Below are 18,040 nucleotides of genomic sequence, written 5' to 3' on the forward strand. Positions count from 1 at the left end.
AAAGACGGAGCACTCAGTCTAGCACATGGTAAGTTGGAGGTGTTCTTGGGACACCTGGCCATGGGGCTGGGGGACGCCCAGGAGGGAGAGGGTCTCCCAGCCTGGGGTTCAGATGAGAGAGGTGGACGGGATCCCCCAGGGAATCTGTTTCTGTTTAACAAGGACAGGAGCGTTAAATTCCTGTTAGGTTGGAGGGTAGGGGAAAAGAGGTGGCTTCAGAAAAATTAGTAAGCACTCTCTCATGAGGATGTGAAAGCCGGCTAAGCCACCATGGAGCGAAGTGATTCAGATGGTAAGACTCAACTTGGGTCCTGACTCCTCCTCCAGACAGCTGTGTGACCTTGGGTAAGTGACATCACCCCTCTGTGCCTCAGTGTCCCCATGTAAATGGCAATGATATTAAAGGCAGTAGCTAAAACTTAAATTAAGTTTTTATGCATTATGTATTTAACATTCACATCGACCCTAAGGCAGATGAGGGCACGGAGGCACCAGAAAGTTCGATGACATGCCCCAGTCACTGCTTTTAAATGGCAGGCCTGGGGACAGAGCCAGGCAGAAGACCCAGAGCTCCCATGCTAACCGCACTCCGATACCACCCCATAAAATCACTGTAACGATCAGGTTAAATAGTATACATAAGAAGCACCTGGGTGGCTCAGTTCGTTAAGCAGCAGACTCTTGGTTTTGGGTCAGGTTGTGATCTCAAGGGCTGTGAGCCCTGCGTTGGGCTCCGCACAGGGCGCTGAGTCTGTTTGAGATTCTCTCTCCCTCTCCCTCTGCCCCTTCCCCTGTTCACACACACTATCTCTCTCTCTCTCTTTCTAAAAAGAAAAAAAACAGGGGCGCCTGGGTGACTCAGTTGGTTAAGCGGCTGCCTTTCAGCTCAGGTCATGATCCTGGAGTCCTAGGATCGAGTCCCGCAGGGAGTCTGCTTCTCCCTCTGACCCTCCCCCCTCTCATGTGCTCTCTCTCTCTCAAATAAATAAATAAAATCTTTAAAAAAAAAAAAAAAGAAAGAAAAAAACAGTATACGTAAAATGCTCGGCACTGCACCTGGCCTGTACTAAGTGCTCAGTCAGTGTGTTTTGTTATTATTTTTACTAATATCGCTACTACTAAAACTGCTATCATTAGGAGTATAATTTCTGACTTTGCCTCTACTTCCTGGAAACAGAAAAGCAATGCTAGTGCTCCCAGACAGGCATCATAAATGCACGTCAAATGCTTCCTCCACCCCGTTAGAGGACCTCTATCTGGTTCTTCCTCACCCAGCGTCCTGTTCTGTATAATGCTTCACAGTCCCAGCCGCCTCAGATCCTTCAGCAAGGAGGCAAGCTCTACATCCTCCAAGGTAGAAGAGCGGCAGGGGTCTTTACCAACAACAGAAAGCATGCAGCAGCTCTCAGGAAGCATAATTCCCTCCAGGGGAGCCCCACACCCCTGCCCGACGGCTGCCCCACACACCGCAGGGAGGCTGTCACAGACAAACCTGGCCCGCCCCAGATAGGGCGAGGACTTGAGAGAAGTCGAAGCCCGAAGCCTTCATCCTCTCCAAGATGATATCCAGAGCCTGAGAAGACAAACGGAGCTCACCGTGACTCTCCAGAACCATTGAGTCATGCAAACCCATGGGCCTCAGCACTGAAACCCAAGTGCTTGCCATTACCCCAGAGATGCAAAAGAGCTGATGGCTTGGGATAGATAAGCCCTGGAATAATTAATTAAAGTAGGCACCCATCAAATAAAAAGGTGAACCATGGTAAAAATAGCTTAAATAGATGGAATCAGAAACCACTGGTCCCTCAAATTCTGCTTCTCCAATTTGTGACTTCCAAGCACTCAGGAAGAACAAAAACAAGGTGGATCAAATTGTGGTTTCTTTTATTTGCATTTTCAACCCACTGGACTAGTGGTGTGACTTCACTGCAACAGAGAGGTGAAGAGCAAAGTAGACGGCCCCCATCAGAGAGGGGACCAGGCCTAGATTCCGTGTGTCCAGGAGCACCAGGCTGGAAGGAGTAGGTAGAGACGGTGGCCACTTGTCCCGATCCCCATTCTACCCTCCACCATCTGGGTGTAATCTTCTTTCTTGCAAGACCCCAAGTGTGGGATAGATGGAGCTGCCTGCCCAGAGCTCCCCTAAGATTTCAGGGCAGGAATTAGAGAGTCACCCCAGGCTGCTGGAGCTTTGACCTGACACCACCATCCCTGCCCTCTGCTGGGAGGGCTCCTCTCGAGGCCCTGGCTATGGATGCCAACTCCACCCTCCTGGCCAAACCTTGAGCAGGGAGCAGGGCATGGCTGGAGCGGGGACTGGCAAAGCTAGAACAGGTCCAATCCCGGGGGGCTGCTCATAATTAGAAATCAGGTGGCCCCACCTCCACTGTGACTCTGACTCTCTATCCACGGTTCATCACTCCAAGTTAAGGACCCAAACTATTGAAACCCCTGACATTATCACTGGGACTTCTAGACACTGACTCTTGCCTGTCACCCCCACTGCCCCTTGGTCTGGCTCAGCCCTGAGAAGTCCATTCTAGCTGGCCTGTCGGGTGGAAAGCTGTCCTTTACCCTAGTCCTCCAGTAGGAGTCAGGGTCAAGTTGATTAAAAAAAAAAAAAAAGGTTTTTTAAATTACACTAGTTATCTTAACAGAAAGAATTTAGGAGAGGGAATTACGTAACCAGGTATTGGAGGACTGAACCAGCTTTGGCAGACACACTGGGCACTGCCTTTGGCTGGCTTCCAGTTTCAGTGTCTCGGGACCCCCGAGGCAGACCCAGCCCTATCACGCTGGTCTGTACAGGCCATGCCCCTGGTCCTGCGGCTCCATGGGTCACCCATGTTTAGCAACAGGCATCTTCCTTTCCTGTTGGTCCTGAGCAGGCAGGCCTGGCTTGGGGTCCATCTGAGCCTGAACACTAAGACGCCAGTACTGTGTCTGGATCTCAGGGTACAAGGGTGGCCAGAGGGCCTCCTGCAGAGTGTTTGGCAAAGTTTTGAGAAAATCGGTATTCTGAAGATGGCTACTTCCTGGCAGGGCCTGCAAGTGCTCTAGTAACAGACCTGCAAGCCCTCTCAGGCTCACGAGTACTGACACCAGCCAAGGCTGAGTCTAGCCTGAGGAGCCAGGCCAACTCCATTTCCCAATGAGGAGCTGGTCTCAACAGAGGGTCAGGGATCCCTGTGCTTACCTGGACCCACATCAGGACTGGAGAGGTCACTGTCAGCCCGTCCTTGTGAATGTGAACTCCACCCTGAGTCCTACAAGGAGAATAAGACAGAGTGCTGGATAGGGCCTTGGGTGGGGGCCCGGTGGGGACAGACCCTGGATCCCTCCAGTGGAAAAAGAAATGCCCCTTCCCCAACATCGGTGGGAACTCTAAACTGAACAAGACTGAACAGTGCTGGCAAGATGGAAAGAGAAGTCCTGGAAATTGCTCAGGGGTGACAATTCTCAGAAAACACCAGCAAAAACAAGCCTTCTAAATATGAGGGGCTTGCCCTGGAAGGCAGGCATGGTGTCACTTGGCGCTGTGGCCATGAGGAAACTAGGGGGTGCAGGGTTGGATCAAAGCCCTCCCAAGCCCACTGGGTTTGGAGAGGTAGAAGGGATGCACTACACAGAGGTGCTGCGTCTGCAGGAAAAGTTCTTGGCTATCAGACCAGGGAGTCCTTGGATTGCAAGCCTGGAAAGTTGCCTGGACCCCTCTCCCTGCCCTCATCTCCCCTATAAGGCCCTCGTGGAAATAACTGATTTGACAAAATCCAACCCTTTCAATGATGAGTTTATCTTTATTTTTAAAGGTTTTATTTATTTACATGAGAGAGAGAGAGAGCACAGAGGGAGAAGGAGAAGCAGACTCCCCGCTGAGCAAGAAGCCCGACGCGGGGCTGCATCCCAGGACCCTGAGATCATGACCTGAGCTGAAGGCAGACGCTTAACCGACTGAGCCACCCAGGTGCTCTAAAACAACAACAACAGGGCGCCTGTCTCCAGAGTCAACTCAGGTGTCCCTAAGCAGGTGAAATGGATAAACTGCGGTGTGTGTGTGTGTGTGTGTGTGTGTGTGTGTGTGTGTGTGTGTGTGATGGAGTACTACACGATAATAATAATAAAAAAGTGAACTACTGATACACACACCAACAGTGATGAATCTCCAATGACCATGCTGAGTGAAGGAAGCCAGCCACAAGAGTCCATATTACATGATGCCACGTATATAACATGCTAGAAAGCGCAAATCCACCTGTGTGAAAAAGCAGATCAGTGGTTTCCCAAGTCAAGCGGCAAGAAAAGGATGGAATGCAAAGGGGCACAAAGAATCTTCTGGGAGCGATGTAGACAGTTTGTATCTTAATTTTGGTGGTACTTTCCCAGCTACAGGTCTGCCTATAGATATTTATATTTATAGATATTTATATTTATATTCAGATGCACTGAATTGTACATTTTAATGGATGTCCTTTTTTTATACACAAATGATACTCAATAATAATGACATTTTTAAAAAGATACTATTAGGAAAAAAGTGAAAAAGAGCAGGAAACTTTCCCACAGACAATAAAAACCATCAGAAAAAAATGTTGCCTTTACAAAACACATGATAATTGCAACCAAACAGTCCATGTGTATTTAGCAACTTAAAATTGGCAATTCCTGCTGGGAGGGAAGACTGGCACTCCCCCACACCTGCCAAAGCACCAGGCCCAAATGGTTTCACACAACAATGCTCTGAAACCTTTAAAAAACAAGTATTTCTAATATTATTTACCTTGGAATTTTCCAATTCTTTTTATGAAAAAATATAAAATCAACACCAAAACCTAACAAATACTGTACCAAAGTACAAGCAACAGAAGAAAAAACTGATTAAATAGACAATCAAAATTTAAAACTTTTGTTTCAAAGGATCATCAAGAAAGTGAAAAGACAAGCACAGAAATGGGAAAAAAGTTTTGAAATCATATGTCTGATAAGAAACTTGTATCTAGACTATCTAAAGAACTTTTACAACTCAGTAATAAAAAGACAACGCAGTTGAAAAATGGGCAAAGGATCCAAGTGGACATTTCTCCAAAGAAGAGACACAAATGGCCAAACATACTCAACATCACTGGTCATTAGAAAGACGCAAATCAACACCACAACGAGTTACGACCATTTCATGCCCACTAACATGGTTATAATCTATAATCAGAAGAATAGTAAAAAACAAATGTTAGCAAGAACATGGAGGAATTGCAACCCTCCTATACCACTCATGGGAATATAAAATGGTACCGTTGCTTTGGAAAAGTCTATCAGTTCCTCCAAATGTTGAACATAGAGTTACCATAGGACCCATTCATTCCACTCTTAGGTATATACCCAGTGGAAATGAGAACACATGGCCACACAAAAACTTGTACACTAGATTAGTCAGCTTGGGCTGCCATAACGAATACCACAGATGAAGTGGTTTAAACAACAGGCATTTATCTTGTCACAGTTCTGGAGGCAAGAAGCCCATGATCAAGGTGCTGGCAAATTTGGTTTCTGGTGAAAGCATTCTTCCCATGTGCAGATGGCTACCTTCTCACCGTGTCCTCTCATGGCCCTTTCCTCTGTGCATACCCGGGGGGGGGGGGGGGGAGAGAGAGAGAGAGAGAGAGAGAGAGATCTTCCTCTTATAAGGACACCAGTCCTATTGGATTAGAGCCCACCCTTACGACCTCATTTAACCTTAATTACTTCCCTAAAGGCTCTATCTCCAAATACAGCCACATTGGAGGTTAGGGCTTCAACATGCTTTTTCAGGGGGCGGGAGAAGGACACAATTTAGTCTATAACATCCATGAATGTTCATAGCAGGATTATTCATAATAGCCAAAGAGTGGGATATCTGGCAACTGATGTATGGATAAACAAAATGTGGTACTATCCATACAATGAAACATTATTGAGTATATTATAGAAACGAATGAAGTACTGATATCATACAACATAAACTTGGGAAACGTTATGATAAGTGAAAGAAACTTGCCAAAAATGACCACATATTGCATACATTCATTTATAAGAAATGTTCAGAATAGGCAAATCCATCAAGACTGTGGTTGCCAGGGTTGGAGGAGGGGCATAGGGCGTGTACTGCTAGTGGGTATGGGGTTTCTTTTTGAGGAGATGAAAATGTTCTAAAATTAAATAGTGGAGATTGTGACACAGTTCTATGAGTATATTAAAAACCACCGAACTGTACATTTTAAAAGACTGAATTTTTTGGTACATGAATTCTATCTCAATAGAGCTTTAAAAAAAAAAGATATGATGGGGGGGATGACCCTGTCGTAGTTAATTTCCATGCCTCGACACAGTTGAAGGTTAGTTCTCACTCACGTAAAGCATCGTCAGTGGTGTGCTGGGGACCAGGAATGCAGAGTTGTCGGTGGGGGGGGCTCCGTTCCCTGCAGTTATTCAGGGACCCGGGAGGACAGGGGGGCCTTCTCATCTTCCAAGTGGTTTCCAAGGCTGCCCTGGACACTCGCATCCAGCCACGGGACCCAGGGAGACACAGGGCAGAGGATCACAGTGGGGGTCGTATGGTCTCGTAGAGAGGCCTGTTCACTTTCTCTCATGTTCTGCTGGTTAGGACTCAAGTTACACGGCTGAACAAAACTGCAAGGAAGGCAGGAGTATGCCCAGGAGGAGAAGGAAAGAAGTCTGGTAGATCGCTGGTCAATGGCTACAAAAGTCCCCATTTACATTAGTAAAAAGATACAACAGTCAGAAAGTTTAAAATGAATTATAGGTACCAGGTGGTTCTGCCCTGTTACAAACCACTTCACAGCTAAGTGACCTGAAACTACTCAGCTCATTTAGCTCACAATTCTGTGGGTCACTGGGCTGGGCTCAGCCAGGCTCCCTCTGTGTGTTGACTAACAGTAGCTAGAGGGCCAGAAGGCTCTGCCTCTGGGGGCCAGCCGCTGCTTCTCTTAGCTGGGGGTACAGGGGAACTTGGCCACGTGTCTCTCATTCTCCAGCAGGCTGGCCTGCGCTTGGTCACGTGGGGGCTGGGCAGCGTTCCAAGAATGAGAGCAGAAGTCAGCAAGGCCTTCTTGAGGCTTAGGTCTAGAACCGCACAATGTTATTTCCCTCACGTTCTACCAGTTAAAATCCACAGGTCGGGAAATGACTCCCATCTCTTGACTGAAGGAGCTACAGAGTCATACTGCAAAGGGCCTGGGTGTAGGGAGGGCTGGGGAAGAATGGGCCTTTCTGCAATATATCCCAATGTGCACGATCCATATGTCAAACATATCAAAACCCATGTGAAGTATTCAAAAGAAGCCTTGAGGGAGGCCTGGGTGGCTCAGTCGTTAAGTGTCTGCCTTCGGCTCAGGTCATGATCCCTGGGTCCTGGGATCGAGCCCCGCATCGGGCTCCCTGCTCAGTGAGGAGCCTGCTTCTCCCTCTGCCTCTGCCTGTGCTCTCTCTCTCTGACAAATAAATAAATAAAATCTTAAAAAAAAAAAAAAGCCTTGAACAAATGGAAAGACAAAACATGTGCCTTGATAGGAAAACTCAATCTCATAAAGTTGCCAATTCTCTGCAAGTTAATTCATAAATGTAATATGATCTCAATAAAAATATTAACCATTTTGCTTTCTGGAACCTTAAAAGCTGATTCTATAGTACATATCAAAAAAGAACAAGAACGTCCACGGACACTGTAGAAGAGTCAGAGGGGACCAACAATTCCAGATATTAAATCATATTATAAAGCTGGAATAACTAAAACCACACATTACTGGCTCATGAACAGACCCCCCCCAACCAACAGAAAAGAAAACGCCCAGAAATCGGCCTAACCATACACAGAAATTAGCATATAAAGCTGGCATCTCAAATCAGTGAGGTAAAGATGGGCATCTAAAAATATGGTATTAAGACAACTGGAGAGTCATAGGGAAAAAATTGGAGCTGGATATAAATGTCATGCCATACACCTAAACTACAAACATTTTTATATAGGAATACTGAAACTTTATGAGAACTAGAAGAAAATGTAGGCAAATTCCCTCACAGTCTCCGAATGAGGAAGGCCTTTCAAACTGTGACTCCAAATCTGGAAGCAACAGGAAAGGCTGAGAAGTGCAGTAGCGCAGGAAACAAAACCCCGGGTCGTTTGCCACCGCCCACAAGCAAGTCAAAAGCAAACTCAAATCTGAGAAACCTATTTGCAATTCATTTAACTACAAAGAGCTCATTCCTCTAATATACAAAGAGCACCTAGAAACAATCAATCCAACAGAAAAATGGGCAAAGGTCATGAAAAACAACTTCACAGGAAAAAAAAGTTCAAGTAGCCCTTCGACATTTGAAAGATGCTCACCTTCATTCATAATAAGAGAAATACAAACTAGATCCACACAGACGTACCATTTTTCACCTCTCTCACTGGCAAAGAACGAAAGACTCTTTAACACCCACACTGCATTGCAGTGCAGTGGGAAACAGGCACTCACACGCATTGCTGGTGGGGCGTAAATCAATACAATCCCTATGGGAGGCGATCTGCCCAGATCTCCCAAAATTATAAATCTATCTGCTCTTTGATCCAGCAATCCTAATTCCAAACTTTTTTTAGAAAGATTTATTCATTGGGACGCCAGGTGGCTCAGTGGGTTAAGCGTCTGCCTTCGGCTCAGGTCATGATCCCTGGGGGATCCTGGGATCAAGCCCCACATCGGGCTGCCTGCTCGGTGGGGAGCCTGCTCTTCCCTCTCCTGCTCCCCCTGCTTGTGCTCTCTCTCTGTCAGATAAATAAATAAAATCTTTTAATAAATAAATAAATAAATAAATAAAGATTTATTTATCTGAGAGAGAGCACACACATATTCACACATGTGCAAGTGGGGGGGGAGGGGCAGAGGGAGAGACTCTTCAAGCAGACTCCCTGCTGAGCACGGAGGGAGCGTGCCTTGGGGCTCGACCCCATGACCCATGAGATCATAACCTGAGCCAAAACCAAGAGTCGGATGCCCAACTGACTGAGCCACCCAGGCATCCCACTATTTCCCTAACGTCTACCTTACAGATAAACCGGCACATGTCTGTAATGGCGTATGTATGGTAACTCACACATCATTTTTCACTGCAAACAACCCAGCGTCCTTCAATTTCATCTACACAGTGGACTACTATGTATCCTATAAAAAGAACACAGAGGGTGCCTGGGTGGCTCAGTCCATTAAACAACTGACTCTTGGTTTCAGCTCAGGGCATGATCTCAGGGTCGTGAGATCCAGCCCTGCATCAGGCTCTGTGCTCAGCAGGGAGCCTGCTTATGATTCTCTCTCTCCCTGCCCCCCGACTCCCCCCCCCACCCCCAAACCCACCCCCCCCCCCCCCCTTAAAAAAAAAAAAAAAAAAGAACACAGAAGCTCTATGTACTGATGTGGAAACACAGCCTAATTATTGTGAAATGAATAAAACAAAGTACACAATAGTGTGTACAGTAAACTTTCTGATATGTAAGTAAGGGAGAAAATAAAAATAGTCACATCCGCTTATACTTTGATATAAAACACTGGAAGGATACACAAAGAACTAATGAAAGGTCTCTGTTGAGGAGGGCAGGAGGGCAGAAATGAGACCATGGAGGGATTAAGACTTTTCACTACATGCCTTTTGTTTCTCTCAAACTATGTACCAAGCACATGCAAAGCCTATTAACAAAATAGCTGTATTTAAAAAACCACTTTGGAAAAGAATATGGCAGTTTTTTAAAAACCTAGCATACAACTTAACCATTCCTGAGTGTTTCATTTCCAAGACAAATGAAAACTTAGGTTGACACTAAGACACCAAGTTTCATAGCCTCTTTATTTATAATAATAAAAAACTGGAAACAATCCAAATATCCCTCATCAGATGAATGGATAAACCAATTGTGGTCCATTCATACAATGGAATACTACTGAGATACAAAAAGAACAAATTATTGATACATGTAACAAAACAGATGAATCTCAAAATGATTATACTGAGTTTTAAAAGTCAGATAAAAAAGAATATATAATGATGATTCCCTTTATTTAAAATTCTAGAAAGTGTAAGCTAATCCATAGTAATAGAAAACAGACCAGTGGTTGCCAGGGGGCTTGGGGTAGGGAAGAGGAATAAACTCAAAGGGGCATGAGAAAACCTTTGGGGTATGGAAATGTTCATTATCTTGATCCTGGTGATAGTCTCATGGAGGAGCATCTATGTCAAAACTTACAAAGCTGGGGTGCCTGGGTGGCTCAGTCAGTTAATGTCTGCCTTCGGCTCAGGTCATGATCCCGGGGTCCTGGGATCAAGCCCTACATGGGGCTCCCTGCTCTGCGGGGAGTCTGCTTCTCCCTCTCCCTCTCCCTCTGCCCCTCCCCCAGCTCACGCTCGCGCACGCTCTCTCTCTCTCTCAAACAATAAATAAAATCTTTTTAAAAAACTTACAAAGCTGTACATATTTTATATGTTCAGTTTAATGTACATCAATTGTATTTCAGTAAAATTATAAAAAAAAACAGTGCAGGAGGAATGAACTAGATCTTAAAAATGTAACTGGGTAAAAAAGCAATACTAAGCAATACTGTATTTTGGGTAGGGATATCTTTTTTTTTTTTCTAATGGAGAGGACTGATAGACTCATTGAGTCAAAAGAGAAAGTGAGATAGAATTTAAAAATTTAAAAGAACAGAAATCACATGAAGTGTGTTTTCATACTATAATATGGAATTAAAGCAAAAATCCAGAACAGAAAGATCACTGGAAGATCTGGAGATTAAGCTATATCCTTCTTTTTTTTTTTTTTTTAAGATTTTATTTATTTATTTGACAGAGAGGCACAGCAAGAGAGGGAACACAAGCAGGGGGAGTGGGAGAGGGAGAAGCAGGCTCCCCACTGAGCAGGGAGCCCCATGTGGGGCTCGATCCCAGGACCCTCGGATCATGACCTGAGCCGAAGGCAGATGCTTAACCGACTGAGCCACCCAGGCGCCCCTAAGCTATATCCTTCTAAATAACACGAGTCAAAGAAGTATCAAGAGAAACTAAAAAAGTATTTTGAACCCCCCAAAAATGAAAATATGACAACAAAATCTGTAGGATACAGCAAAAGCAGTGCTTAGAGGGAAATCTACAGCATTAAAATGCACATATTAGAAAGAAGAGCTAAAATTAAAAAAAAAAATCTAAGCTTCCTCTCCAGGAAAGTAGAGAAGAGCAATGCAAGCTTAAAGCAAGCAGAAGAAAAGAAATACTAAAAATGAGAACACAGATCAATGAGAAATGAAAAGAGGAAAACAGTAGAGAAAATCAACAAAACCAAAAGCTGACTTTTCAAAAAGATCATTAAATTGATAAACCTCTAGCCAGGCTAACAAAGACAATAAGCGAGAAGACACAAATAATCAGTATCAGAAATGATAGAAGGGTCATCACTACTGATCCCACAGACACCGAAGGAAAGTAAAGGAGTATTATGAACAACACTAGCCACAAATTTAATAGCTTAGATGAAACGGACCAATTCCTTGAAAGATACAAACTACCAAAACTCAAACACACATGACCTGCAGTAATACAAACTACAAATGCAAGATGGCTTCCAACCTCAACTCAAAGGAGGCATATGACATGAGCAGCAGTGGGGGTACACAAAGAGTCATCAGGGAAGTGATATTTTTTTCTTTTTTTAAAGATTTTATTTTATTTTTAAGTAATCTCCACACCCAACAAGGGCTAGAACTCACAACACCGAGATCAAGAGTTGCACACTCTACTGACTGAGCCAGCCAGGCGCCCTGGAAGTGATATCTAAAACAGTCGTGGAGGGACACTTCCACCAGGGCCTCTCAGAGCCACCTGAGAATCAACAAGTCCACAGCTGTATGGACTGAATTATATTCCCCCAAAATTAACATATTGAAGTCCTCATCCCTAGTACCTCAGAATGTGACTGTTTTTGGAGAGAGCCTTGAAAAAGGCAATTAACTTACAATGAAGTCATCAGGGTGGGTCCTAATCCTGTATGACTGGTGTCCTTATAAAAGTAGGCTGGGACACAAATAACACAGTGGAGGCACCAGGGATGCAGGAGCAGAAGATGACCGTGTGACAGGCAGCAAGAAGGCAGCCATGTGCAAACCAACAACAGAGGCCTCAGAGGAAACCGACCCTGCCAGCACCTTGACCTAGGACTTCCAGGCTCCAGAACTACAGGAAAATAAATTCCTGTTGTTTAAGACACCCTGTCTGTGGTATTTTTTTTTTTTTCTGGCAGCCCTCCCAAACTAATACAACAGCTAAACTCATGATCTTTCTCCCCAAAACCAACTCTCTTCAGTCTACCATCCAACCAGAAGGCCAGCCAGAAACCTCACCTTCGCATCTCACATTCAGTTCTGCCCCAGGCCCTGTCAATTTCGCCACCCAGCTCTCTCCTCCAAGACTATTATTTCCCATCTAGATGATCTTGAAAAACCTCCATGGTCTCCCAACCTGCATTCTGACCAACCCCCAAATGGTCTCCCACTGCACCCAGAGATCTTTTCAAAACACAGATACAACCGTGTCACACCTTACCCCCATCCCTATGGTCCTTCAGTGGCTGTCCATAGGTATTAGGATATAGACAAACTGTGTACCAAGGCCTATGTGACCCAGCCCAGCCTCCACCTCCCTCTCTGCTCCCCAGCCACACTGGCCTTCTTCAATTCACTGAATAAGCAGTGTTCTTTCTTGCCACAGGGCCTTTGCACAGACTGATCCTTCTGCCTAGAATGCTCTCTCCCTTCCATCACCCGGCGAACCTCACTCACTCAGACCTTGGCTAAAGCACTACTTCCTTAGGGACCCTTCCTGACCACCCCCCAAGTCTGGGTCCCATTCCTTTATAATAAATATTTGGAGAAGGGAGTTCCTTTCCTTCAGTGGCCTTCTCTGAGTCTATAATCAAATATTTTTTTGTGAGATTCCTTGATTGATACCAGTCTCCCCTACTCAAAAGGAAGCTCTGGGAGAGTAAGGACCACATCTCTGGTTCACCATCAAATCCCAGGACCCAGCATGTGCCTGACACAAAGTGAGTCTCAACTGATACCTATTGCATGTATGAATGAATGCATGCATAGAATTGGGAAGGAATGGAGAACACATTCAGGGCACAGGAAAAAAGGATGCTGAGAGGTCTACCAAGACCCCACCATGCCTGCAGTTTGATCAAGCCAGATCTACAGGTATCAGCTCTTAGGTTCTTGGATGCAATTCCAATGTGGTGGCGGACGGGAGGGGATAGTGGTTCCCTACACACAACACCAAGCAATTCTCGGACACAAGCAGACGGTGACATTTTCTACCCAGAGACAACATCAAATTCCACAGGTTAAGGGGTCAGTCCTACAAGACTGCCCTCCCCACCCACTTCAGATGCCTGGCGCAAGCCCTAGGCTGTTGCCTGTGCTTCTGACCAACCAGTCACAGATTGTTGGTTCCAATGGCCTTGGGTTCTTTTAATTTGCTTGAGCAGCTCACAGAACTCAGGGAAACTCGTACTTAGGTTTACCAATTTATTAAAGGACGTGAAAGGACAGGAATCCACAGCCAGATGAAGAGATACCTAGGGTCAGGTACGGGGAAAGTGCAAGGCGCTTCCATATTCTTTCCAGGGACACCACTCTGCCCAATCTCCACATGTTCACCAACCCAGAAGCTCTCTAAACCCAGCCCTTTTGAGCTCTTATGAGGGCTTCATTACATAGTCAGGACTGACTAAGCCACTGGCCATGGGCCTTTTCAACCTCCAGCTGAAAATCCCAACCCTCTAATCATGTGGTTGGTCTTCTTGGCAACCAGCCCCTACCCCCAGGTGGGGTCCAAAAGTCATCTCCGTTAACATAACAAAAGACACCTTTATGACTCTCAACACTTTAGGAAGTTCCAAGGGTTTGGGGAGCTGTGAGCCTGGAACTGTGGATGAAGACCAAATGCATGTGAGAAATATATTTTGGCCATCTGAATGACCAAATATGTATTTCTTGTAAATCACAATGTAACACCGGAATAGTGTGGTTTATAAATGTAAAAGGCTGAGGGAGGACCCCAAAACCAACCCCTCCCACACACACATACACTAGGTACATACCCAAATTCTGGAAGGTCTCTGTCAAAATTCACACTGTCCTCATAGAACACATTCAGCTCTGCATCAACAGCAACAACTTTCACCTGGAAGGCATTTTAAAAAATGGTGTATAGAAATTTCCTCAGCTTCTACACTGGCCCAGGGGTAGGAACATCACCAGGTGAAGCCCAGCACCCTAGTGGGTGGCTCAGCCTGGAGACCTCCCAGAAGCTTGGGGTACATCACTGTAACCACGGCAAAGGAGGCCTCCTCTGGGAACATACCCAAAGAGTAGGTAAAATGAAGAGGCTGAGGCAAAGTCGAAACACCTACACTGCTCAAGGAATCTTTGGTCCCTCTAAACAACCAAAGCCGAGAACCAGATGTTCATAGAACCAGATGTTCATAGAAGAGCTGATTCCAGAACCTGGCAGAGAGGCCTGCGTTAAGTCCTCCAGGGGAAGGAATGAGAAGCAGCATTTGGAGATGCCTCTCAGGACCCCGTGTGCAGGGACCTGAGAGACCGGACAAGGTCCCTGGGCTGTTCCCATAGGCTGTGATCATGGTCCAGAGACATACAGGTCCGGAAGGGAGCAAACCTCCAAACTCAGGGGTACAGCTCCTCACAGCTCCTCTCGGGCAGATGGGCACTGAGACCCAGCAAGGAACCTGACTGCAGAGTCCCACAGGACTTTCTGATCAGGGATTGGTCTAAGCCTGCCTCCCTGACCCGTCGCGGAGACCCAGGGATTTGACTGCACCTGTGCTGATTTCCCAAGTTAAAGAAAGGGAGGCCCTTGGTACCCCACACCCAGGTTGAAGGCATTTTGACTCTGCTCGCCTGTCTGCAGAGCTCCGGGAGCAGCACGGCCCGTCCTGGGGCCAGCAGTGCCGGGTACGTTGACCCGGGCATGCTGGTGCCAACCAGGGGTGGAACAAAGTTCATGCGTATATCGTGCCCATTCCACGTAAAAAAAGTTCCAAGCAGTGATCTGGTTCCAGGTCACTGGTTATGCCTGTGTGCATGTCTACCCGTCTGTCTTGTCTGTTCCCGAGTCTTGCGACCGAGCTCCTTCGGGTCCCTGTCACTCAGCGCCCACGACGGGCGAACGCTTGGGGACCCCGGCCGCTCGAGGCACTTCCCGCTACGTGCCCGCGGGATCCGCCGGGGCTGGGGGCGGGGGCGCCCACCGTTTCCGGGAGGGCCCGAGTCCAGGCCGGGTCGCGGCCGAATCTGGCGGGGTCGCCGGCGTCCCCCACCCCACCCCCAGGAAGCCCGGGAGGGAGGCGCGCCCGCGCGCGGCTCGGCCCAGGGTTCCCCGCGCCCGGGTCCCACCAGCCCGCCCGGCGTCGCGGAGGAGGTGGCCCGCCCCGCCCGGACCCGGGGCCCGCGACTGTACCTGCTGCGTGCTGAAGTCCCAGCCCAGGCAGCAGGGGCGAGCGGCGCGCTCGGCCATGGCCGCGGAGGGTCCGGCGGCGCGTCTGTCCGTCCTTCCCGCGCCGGCAGTGTCGCCGCGCCCCAGCGCCCAGAGACGCCGGGCCCGCCCCTCGCCCCGCCCGGCCGGACTCCGGGACCCGTGTCACCCGCGGGCTTGCGCTCTGGCGCCGCCTGCCGGGCGACGGGGCGGGGACACGCGTCCGGCCAGGCCCTCGCGCTTCGCACCTGTGCAACAGGACAGGTACCCCCTGCGCAGCTCTCTCTCCCCACCCCTCCCCTGCCCTCCAATCCATCCACATGTGCTCCCTGCACAGGTCTTGCCCTAACGCGGCCTGGCTACCAGCGGAGGACATCTGGGCCAGAGGTTCCACCTTTAACCTGTCTCTCTGGTGGCCCTAAGCCTGGAGACTTCCATGGCTGTCTCTCGGGTACTAAGACAGCTGTTCACTCATGCTGGTGACACAGAGGTCACAGACAAATGTACCCTGGGGCTGCAGGCACTGGGCTCCAACAGGCCCTGTCAGGTCCCAGCAAATCTGAATGGTTACCCAGCTCTGACATGTGCCACATCCCACCTCTGTATTTAAAATCAGAGCTCCCGGTGTTCTGGACAGAGAGGCTCATTCATTCCTGGGATCAGCTGGTATTGGTAGTCTAATGTGTGCCAGACATGGCGAAGGGGCCATGAGAAACAAAATCAGACCTACTCCCTCTCCTCCTGGAAGGGAGGACACCTTCTCTTCCCCACATTCCCGCTGGCTATGTCATCCTTGTCCCTAGGACTGACTTCTTTCCAGAAGCTCTCACAGGGGAGATCCTCCTCCCAGGGCCTTCCCAGCCCATGGGAGCCCCTCTCATACTTTTGCAGTGGTCTGATTACCTGGCTGTCTCTCTTGCTGAACTTGAGCTGCTTGGAGCCCAGATGCTCCTCTCATCCCGAGGTCCCTAGATCAGTGACAGAACTGGGCCCACACGCCAGTAAATTTGCCTCCAGAATCTGCATGTTTAACCACTAAAGGAGACAATTTTCTGGGTAGTCTTATGAGAAGGCCTGTGGCAAAACACAAATGTCTCTGAAGGCCAAGGCTGCTGGCTCTTTCTCAAGTTATCCCACAGGGAGGCCCTATTTTGTTCAGGGGTGCCTTTCTCTGTGGGCTGTGGCACCTACCCCATTCTGGTGATTCACCCTTTCTTTTGGAGGTCTGAGAGCCCGTTTGCCTACATAGGGAAGCTGCCCACCCACGACTTAACCCATTAGCAACGAATGAAGACAGAAAGTGTAATTCCAAGTTGTCGATGACTCTCAGGTTGTCCTCTCTGTTGATGCCCTCAAAAAGCACACCCAGCAGTAAAGGTGGTTCCGGGGGACCCTGAGGAAGCGCTGCCATGGCCTGAGTGAGGCCAGTCTTTTGCTTATTTTGCTCCAAGCTTGAACCTGGCTCCCTGCGCAGAACCAAAGAGCCCCTGCACTGACTTGGGAACAAAGCAGAAACTGCCCCGGAGGTGTCTCTTTGCAGTGACCATGATACCCACGGTCCCCAGCGAGCGTCCTTCCCTCATCCGGGGCCCTGGTACCCCAGCCTGAGGGCATAGCCAACCCCCAGAAAAGAAGTCACGTGATCAGATTTGAATAATAGGAAGTTGCTGTGTGGAGAATAGGGGCAAAAGACAGAAAGGAGAAATGTGTTAAAATGGGGCTGCAGGAGGCCCTGAGGTAAGGCAGAGGTGCCAAGGATGGAGACAGTGAATGGAGTCGCGAGATATTCGGGAAACTCTGGGAACCACGTGGACTGAGAGGGGGAGGAGTCAAAGGCAATGTCTGGTTTCTAGTTTAGGCGACCTGGTTGGTTAACTGCGTAACAAAGCACCCTCAAACTTGGTGCCTTAGAACAATAACCTTGTAGTGTTCCTCACTTGTTGGCAGCTCAGCAGGGGGCGGGGCAGAGGTGTCAGCTGATCTAGGCTAGGCTCCGGTGGAGTGGCTCTGCTCCACATGTCTCTCATCCTTCTCTTCCTGGGACCAGCGGAGTACCCCAGCCATGCTCTTCTCATGGAAGCTGGGGAGCAGAAGAGGGCAAGGGCAAACACGTGAGTGAGGCCTCTGAAGGCCTAGGTTCAGAACCGTCCTGTTATACTTCCTCCTCTGTGCCACCAGCCAAAGTCTCGTGGGCCACCCGAAGCCAAGTGGTGGGGATGAGGCCTGGGCAAGGGTGTGGATGCAGGGAAGGTGAAGAACTGGGGCCACTGATGCAATCTGCCACAGGCCACGACAAGGTGGAGAGGGGTTCCATTCTCTGAGTTAGGAAACATGGGAGAAACAGCTGGGGGAGTGGGGAAGATGGGGAGATTAGTCAGGACGTGGTAGGTCTCAGGTGCCTGTGGATGTCTGAGTGGAGACACTGAACAGGCAGTTGGATATGTGGCCCCCAGCTCAGGGAAGAGCTCTGGGCCAA

The 18,040-nt window shown here is 48.1% G+C and overlaps 1 protein-coding gene across 8 annotated transcripts in view; it reads right to left on the reverse strand.

Annotated features, from left to right (window-relative positions):
• Positions 1 to 15,666, reverse strand: part of XYLB (xylulokinase) — a 65,378-nt gene extending 49,712 nt beyond the window's left edge. For all 8 annotated transcript variants that reach the window (XR_012381034.1, XR_012381035.1, XR_012381036.1 and 5 more), the window contains exons 1-4: positions 15,550 to 15,666; positions 14,171 to 14,253; positions 3,197 to 3,266; positions 1,493 to 1,573 (exon numbers count right to left, since the gene is read on the reverse strand). Coding sequence is in view for 4 of the 8 variants with exons in the window: in XM_073901920.1 (XP_073758021.1) it covers positions 1,493 to 1,573; positions 3,197 to 3,266; positions 14,171 to 14,253; positions 15,550 to 15,606 (291 nt within the window). In the remaining 4 variants the exon portion in view is untranslated. The remainder of the gene's footprint in view (positions 1 to 1,492; positions 1,574 to 3,196; positions 3,267 to 14,170; positions 14,254 to 15,549) is intronic.
• Between the last annotated feature and the right edge of the window lie 2,374 nt (positions 15,667 to 18,040).

Source organism: Callorhinus ursinus, unplaced genomic scaffold (genome assembly GCF_003265705.2).
Source record: "Callorhinus ursinus isolate GAN/ISIS: 27379988/994484 unplaced genomic scaffold, GSC_fseal_2.0 scaffold1, whole genome shotgun sequence".
Taxonomy (NCBI): Eukaryota; Metazoa; Chordata; class Mammalia; order Carnivora; family Otariidae; genus Callorhinus; species Callorhinus ursinus.